This window comes from Equus quagga, unplaced genomic scaffold, assembly GCF_021613505.1.
Source record: "Equus quagga isolate Etosha38 unplaced genomic scaffold, UCLA_HA_Equagga_1.0 143273_RagTag, whole genome shotgun sequence".
Lineage (NCBI taxonomy): Eukaryota > Metazoa > Chordata > Mammalia > Perissodactyla > Equidae > Equus > Equus quagga.
The window spans coordinates 13,457-21,410 of record NW_025796655.1 but is presented as its reverse complement, the minus strand read 5'-3'; the positions used below and the strand labels follow the sequence as shown (position 1 = coordinate 21,410).

The window sequence follows — 7,954 nt, the reverse complement described above, 5'->3', positions numbered from 1 at the left end:
CACCAAGGGGAGCTCTGTGACCATCTGGTGTCAGGGGTCTCTGCAGGCTGAAGTCTACCATCTGTATAAAGAGAGGGTCTCTATACCCGTGGAGACAGAGACCCCACAGGACTCCAGCAACAAGACCAGTTTCTCCATCGAATCTATGAGCTCACACACTGCAGGGCTGTATCAGTGTGCATATCACAGCCGCAGGAACTGGAACGGCTGGTCAGAGCGCAGTGACCCCCTGCGCCTGCTGGTGACAGGTAAGGGGGAGGAGCCAGGTCCCCTCCCACTGTGGGCTCCTCCTCACAGACAGAAGGGAAGGAGTGTGGGCTCAGGGGACCTCAGCCCTCACAGTCCACACCTGGGGCATTTGAGCTGACGGTCCCCCCTTTAACACAGCTCCCTTCTTCTCCCTCAGGAGTCTACAGTGCGCCCTCCCTCTCAGCCCACCCAGGCCCTGTGGTGGCATCAGGAGAGAATGTGTCCCTCTTGTGTAGCTCAGAGTTCACATCTGTCACTTTCCATCTGCTGAAGGAGGGAGGAGCTGATCCTCCCCGACACGTGGAATCGAGGAGCCATCATTGGAGGGAGCCGGCTGTCTTCCCTGTGGACCCCGTGAACACCTCCCATGGGGGAACCTACAGATGCTATTATAATCCCCACTCCTACCCATATGTGTGGTCACACCCCAGTGGCCCTCTGCAACTCGAGGTCACAGGTGAGGGTTCCCCTGACCCACCTCTTTCCTGGGACCCCAAAATGACTGACCTAAGCTGCGTATCCAGTGGAGCCCTGGGGGTGACGGGGGTTGGTGACTTGACCTCCTGGGTCCTGAACCACAGAGCAGGATGTTTGGGGGTCGACCAGTGAGAGCTCTCACTGTAGCCCCAGTGGGCAATGTGGGGTCTGCCTCCCCTTCGATGCCACTGTCCCTTCTCTCCAGGTGTGTACAAGGAGCCCTCCCTCTCAGCCCAGCCTGGCTCGCTGGTGCTCTCTGGAGACAACCTGACCCTCCAGTGTCGCTCAGAGGCCGGCTTTGACAGATTCGCTCTTACCAGGGATGAGGGGCTCACACCCCCTCAGAATCTTCATGGGCAGCACAGCGGCGACTTCCCCCTCGGCCATGTGAGCCACACCCACGGGGGGCCAGTACAGATGCTATGGTAGACACATCCTCTCCTATGCATGGTCGGCCCCCAGCGCACCCCTGGAGATCCTGATCGCAGGTGAGGAGCCCCATGTCCTGATTGTCTGCTCAGGGTGCTGGGCCTAGTGTCACCCTTTGTGGTGATGGGGTCCAGAGACAGGGTCCTGGAGCAGGGACTGAGATGGGGCCGTGGTCTAGGGAGAGGGAGTGAGAAAGGCGGAGACGCCAGGAGATAAAAGACAGAGAGGAGCTGAGAGGGGGTCACAGACAGAGTCCCTGGAAAGAGGATGGTGGTCCTTCAACTCACGGTCAAGGTTGTGTGGGGGGGAGGGGGCAGCTCTCTACACATCACAACCTTCCCCTCCCTCAGGAATGTACGAAAAACCCTCCCTCTCAGCCCAGCCGGGGCCCTCAGTGTCCTGGGGAGAGAACGTGACCCTGCAGTGTGGCTCTGAGATCTGGTTCGATACCTTCCATCTGTCCAAGGAGGGGTCACCTGCTCCTCCCCAGCACCTTCGTCTGCAGGACACGGCCGCCCCCTTTCAGGCCAACTTCACCATCGGTCCTCTGACCTCAGACCATGAGGGGACCTACAGGTGCTACGGCTCAAACAGCACCTCCCCCCACCTGTTGTCACTGCCCAGTGACCCCCTGGAGCTCCGGGTCTCAGGTGAGGAGCCCCAGTCGTGCCCCTTGTGTCCTCACGGTCAGTTCAGGGTCCTGTTCCCAGGGGACCTCTGGGCTGGGATGGGAGTGAGGGGGTCACAGAAGGCAAGTCAGCCAGAGGGGAACCTCCCCTCTCAGAGGGATGGAAAAAGCCAGAGCAATTCCCAGCCGGCCTCATCCTCATCCTCATCCTCATCCCTGAGGTCCAGAGACATTTGCGGTGAGTGGAGACAGCTGGGGAGGACTCAGGGCTGACAAAAGGAGAAAAGGCCAGAGGCACCGCCTCCTGATCCTCCTCCAGTGTCCAGTCCTAGAAGTCCCTCACCCAGAGACACAAGAGCGCTGACTAGAAGAGGCTGATGCCCAGAGGGACCAGGATCACTCACTCGGGCATGGCCTGTCTCCCAGGGGAGTTGGGCAGAGATGTCAGAGGACACGGGGCTTCAGGAGTTCTGAGGCTGGGCAGACGGCGGATGGGGCGTCATGGCAGAGGGAGGAGATGTTGAGACCCATCTCGGGGGAGGGGCAGCCGGGCTGAAGTGGGGAGAATGGCAGCCACCCCCTCACTTCCCATCCTGATCCCCAGGAGACTCTGAGGATCCACTCTCCCCCGGGGAGTCAGGCACAAGGTGGGGTAAGCGAGGGTCTCTGTGGGGAAGCGGTGCGTGGGAGGGGCTCAGGTCTGGTCTTGGCTCAGTCCCTTCCTGAGATGGTGACCTGAGGAACGCTCGTCTTTCTCCGTGAGACCAGTTTCACTGATTGCATGGTCCAAGAAGGCTGCGTGGACACTGAGTGTGGGGACACGTGTGGTGTCTGAGCTCTCCTCCACACACTCAGGGGCGCAGCCCGTCCAGGAGGAGCCGTGGAGTTGGGGCAAGGACACCCCCGGGTTCAAACCCCAGGGCTGCTACTGCCCACCTGTGGGACCCTGGACGAGGCACGCTCCTCTCCGAGCCTGAGGGTCCTCTCTGCACAACAGGCCTCCGCCATGCCCCTCAGAGAGAGAGCCCTCAGCCTGGGGCCTGGCCCCGAGAGCTCAGGGAGGACAGCCCTCCCTCCTGCCCTTCCCAGATGCACACGCTCCATGTGCACACAGGCCCCCATTGGGGGTGCCAGCCCTCTGCAGAGTAGGGGACGGACATGGGCTGGGAGATGGGGGTGGGGAAGGGATTGTGTTTGCTGGTCAGGTCTCTGCCTCGTGTTCTGCCTGGAGAGTAAGGGCACAGCATAAAAAATGATAATAGAAAACAAGGGAACCCACCGTTCTGGGTTCCAGTCCCAGCTCCGCCACTTCAGGCTGGGTGACCTGGGCACATGATTTACCTCTCTGTGCCTCAGTCTCCTCATCTGTGAAATGGGTGGGTGGAGGATGGCAGTGTTTTGGTGCATGATTGTTGGGAGTTAGAGGAGGTGAGTGCACAGACCCCAGCACGTGTGTGGCACACAGTAGGTGCTCAGTTAAATAGCGTCATTGGCTCATTCATGACATCACATGTGCCCAAGGTCTCACATGGTATCTGAACGTTCTGATTGGAGTCACGGTGGCCTTCGTCCTGCTCCTCTCCCTCCTCCTCCTCTTCCTCCTTACCCGACACCAGCGTCAGGACAAACGCAGGACACCAGGTGAGTAGGGAACAGGGTGACCCGGCTCACAGGAGGACGTGGGCTTAGGGCACCAGCCAAAGGGGAAAAAAAAGTAGATGGGAAAGTCAACCAGAAAAAGACTTTTCCAGAATCTCAAATCAGAAAATCCAAAAGAAAACACTTAATCCAACACATATGTACACATTGAAGGAATTCTTTCACCTTTTCAGTCTCATGAAATATTGAAACATACACACAAGCAAGGGTTACGGTTTTCTTCTTTTCTCCCGAATCACATGTGGAGGGCGGGTGGTCATCACCTTCCAGGGCTGAGACTCTGTCCATCTTGACCCAGCCCAGACACAGGCTGATCTCCAATTTCCTGCAGGGGCTGCAGACCCACAGCCCAAGCACAGAGGCCTGCAGATCAGGTAATTCCTGCCCTGAAGACCCCAGACTCCCACCCCACCCTCGGCCCCCTCTCTGCCCCTTACACTCCCATCTCCTCCCCCAGCTCCAGTCCAGCTGCTGACACCCAGGAACAGACCCTCTGTGAGAGGAAAAAGGGGCCCCCATGGGGGGTGGGGGCACAGATTTCAGTGGGCCATGGGGGCATCGGCTGGAAGGGTCTGGGGATTTGGGGTGAAAAGGACTGAAATTCCCCTGAGTGACCTCGGGCCCATCTCCTCACCCCTGGATCTCAGTGGCCCATCTGGGAGCAGAGGAGGGGCTGCAGCCCTGAGAGACCTCAGGGAATCCTGACAAGAGACACACCCCCTGTTCTGCCCCAGCAGATGCCGCCGTGAAGGACACACAGCCTGAGGAGGGCGTGGAGCTGGGCCATCAGGTGAGACCCCAGCCCTGTCCAGGCCACCAGGGACCTTCCTGTTGTCAAACTTGACCCAATGGACACTTGGCTGTCCTCACGTCACCCAGCTCTCAGCAGCGTCCCACACTGATCCCTCCTCTCAGGCACCTGGGGCGTCCTGCTGTGACTTCACTCTTCCTGGTTTCTGTGACCTCAGTGCTCCTCCTCTGTGGTCCCCTTTTCTGGTTCCTGTCCACTGTCTGACCTTCTGGTTGTTGGATGCACCCCAGGTCTCAAGAGGATGCACGAATAAGTGAATCACCCACAAGTCCCCTAGGCTCCCCTTCATTCTTTCACCCCACATTGTGAAAAGGGAGCTCCCTGTTTACCTGGCTCCATTCAGGTGCTGTAGGTACAGCAGTGAGCAATACTGTCTCCACATTCCTTGAGCTCACCTCGTGGGTAAGAGACCACATGCAAATATGAGAGTAGCTTCCTAGAGTGTAAAGTGCTGTTAAGGAAAATAAAGTAAGGAAAGGGGGTAGAGTGCAGGGTGGGGGCAGAGGAAACAGCAGGGGCAAAGGTCCTGAGGCAGCAACATGCTTTTTCAGGAGGATGGGCCGTGTGGCTGGATTCAAAAGACCAAGAGATAGCATGTTGGGATAAGAATCAGAACTGTAGGAAGCATCCAGATGTCACAGGCTTAGTATGTACCTGAAGATTCCATCAGGAAAGTGAGCTCACTCTGTAGCAGTGTGGACAATTGACTGGAGGAGGTCAGCAGTGGGATCAAGGAGACACTGTTTCTGTCCCTCTGTCTCCCTCCAGCAGAGCCTCCATGATGAAGACCCCCAAGGAGCGACATACGCCCAGGTGAACCACTCAAGAGCAAGACTCAGGCAGGGAGTGGCCACCTCTCCTGCCCCACTGTCAGAGGAACTGTTGAACTCTAAGCACAGACAAGCAGAAGAGGACAGACAGATGCACAGACAGGTGGGTCCCATGCTCTCCCAGACCCCAGGCTGCCCCCACCCCAACCACATACCTATCCCTCACTTTCCCCTGTTCTAGGCTGCTGCATCTGAAGACCCCCAGGACGTGACCTATGCCCAGCTGAACCACTTGATCCTCAGACGGGAGATGACACCCCCTTCCTCCCAGTCAGAGGAGCCCCCAGCAGAGCCCAGCGTGTACGCTGCTCTGGCCATCCATTAGCCCAGGAAGGACCCGGACCCCATCCTCCAGCGAGGGAGACTGCAGGGACCCCAGAAGGCACAGAAGCTGCCCCCACTAGACGCTCAGCTAATAACCCCCAGCCAGCCTGGAATCCTAATGTGGACCACCAGGAGCTTCTGGGACTCATTGGGAGTCACCTGGTTCTGCAGTCTGATAACTGATATCCCCACATTTTGGAAATAAAGCCACAGACTTCTCAGTAATGCATGAGTGAAATGAGAAATCCAAAACAGAAGGGAGAGAATGTTTTAAGCTGAATAATAACGTAAACATTACACATCAAACCTACAAAACGGGGAAATTAAGAACCATGAATGAATGAATGAATATCTTAGAAAAGCCTAAAAAAATCAGTTACCTGAACTATCACACCAAGAATTTAGAAAAAGAATAGAGAATTATTCCAAATGAAGGTGGAGGGAGGGAAATAATATGACAAGATTAGCTACTAACGAGGACAAATAAAAAACTGAGAAAAGTCAATAAAGACTTTTCGCTCTTGAGAACATTATTCACTCTTGCAGATCCCAGCCACAACGCCCAAGGGAAAACGAGAGGAGGCACATTACATCATCAGGACAGCATCACAGACCCTACAGACTTTCAGTAGATGACAGAGCATTAGGAACAACTTTATGCCAATATACTAGAAAATCTAGATGAAATGGACAAAATCCTCAAAAATACAATTCACCAAAATGGTGGAAATAAACATAAACAGGAAATCTGAATTGTCATATATATCAAATATGTTGAAGGTATAACTAAAAATTTTCCCACAAAGTGAACTCTGACTCTGGAAAGATTCACTGATGAGTGCTTCCAAATAATGATGAAATACACACATGAACGCCTGGACACACACACGGACACACACACATATATACACATACCAAATAGTGATGAAATACACACATGGACGCCCAGACACACACACGGACACACACACATACATACACATACCAAATTTAAATCAGTTTCTCCCAAAAATAGAGAAGGAGGCAATATTCCTCCCAACACATTTTATCAGGCCAGAAAAAAATTGATACCAATACCTCTCAAGGAAACTACATAATGGGAAAATCACAGGAAGCTCTCTCACAGGATCTTAGCTGTAGATTCCTACACAAAATATTCCCAAATAAGAGTCATCAGTATATAAAGTCGATAATATAGCATGACCATGCTGGTACGTCCTTTTCAGAAATGCATGATTGGTTTCATATTCAAAAATCAGTCAATACATTTCAAACATAAAAGAAGAAATACAAAAAACTGATCATAGCAACAGATTCAAAGCTCCTGATAAAATACATCACCAATTCAAAATGAAAAAAACCTCAAAAAAAGGGAATTTCCTATCATTCATCAAAGCATCTTTAAAAATCCACAACAGAAATAATTTTCAAAAGTAAAAACTTGAAATCTTTCCACCTGTGACTGAGAATAAACAAGAATGTTCACTACGACCTCTTCTATTCAGCAGGGCAGTGGAAGAACCAACCAATTAAATAAAGCCAAAAAGAAGTGAGAAGAGTGAATGGATCGGGGCTGGCCCCGTGGCCGAGTGGTTAAGTTCGTGCGCTCCGCTTTGGTGGCCCAGGGTTTCACCGGTTCGGATCCTGGGTGTAGACAGGGCACCGCTCATCAGGCCATAATGACACAGCATCCCACACAGCACAACCAGAGGCACTCACAACTAGAATATACAACTGTGTACTCGGGGGCTTTGGGGAGATGAAAAAGAAGAAAAGAAAAAAGATTGGAAACAGATGTTAGCTCAGGTGCCAATCTTTAAAAAAAAAAACAGGTGAATGGATGGAAAAAACTGTGTTACTCACAGATTACAAAACTGTGTGCATGGAAAACCCCAAATAATAGAAACATCTGATATTCTAACTTGAAAAGGATTGATCCAATGTCACTATATGTCATCAATATCTAAAAATCAGTTGCATTGCAGACTCCCAGTTTTGGACCAAGAGGAAGTAGAGCTATGTCTCCCTAACCCCCAGGAGGCACAGTAGAACTCCTGGACCTTGTACACACAACATCAGCAGAACACGCCAGACAGTGCAGAGAAGGCAGCACATGGGCTAAGACTGTCAGGGCCCCAGGAGTGACACAGTGGGTGTCCAAGGAGCCACGTGGGGGACCTGGACAGTACCCTCCTCCTGGCAGTAATGAGTCACTACCCCAGCCAGGTGTCAGAAAAGGCCTCCTATGACCAGATTTAAATAAGATCCAGACTGTCGCAATATAATATCCAAAATGTCCAGTTCAAAACAAGAACCGGGAAATCTCATCTTGCATGAGGAAAGACTATTGTCAACAGATGCTAGCACTGGGATGACAGACGTTGCAATTATCTGATAAGGATTGTAAAGCAGCCATAATAAAAATGCTTTCGTGAGCAATTGCACACGTTTAAAATGAATTTTTAAAAAGAGTGCCTCAGCAAAGAAAAAGAAGATACAAAGAAGAAGTTAACGGAAATTTTAGATATGAAAAACACAATAATCAAA

At 52.5% G+C, this 7,954-nt stretch overlaps 1 protein-coding gene across 1 annotated transcript; it reads left to right on the top strand.

Moving 5' to 3' along the window:
* Positions 1–46: 46 nt before the first annotated feature.
* On the top strand, positions 47–5,607 carry LOC124232889 (leukocyte immunoglobulin-like receptor subfamily B member 3; the record flags this gene model as incomplete). The annotated part of the gene is given in 11 exon segments (XM_046649791.1): positions 47–248; positions 407–706; positions 932–1,128; positions 1,130–1,214; positions 1,506–1,805; positions 3,305–3,424; positions 3,774–3,816; positions 3,900–3,937; positions 4,180–4,232; positions 5,022–5,186; positions 5,265–5,607. Coding segments are annotated over 11 exon segments (1,647 nt in total), but the record flags the coding sequence as incomplete, so codon positions are not given.
* Positions 5,608–7,954: the final 2,347 nt, after the last annotated feature.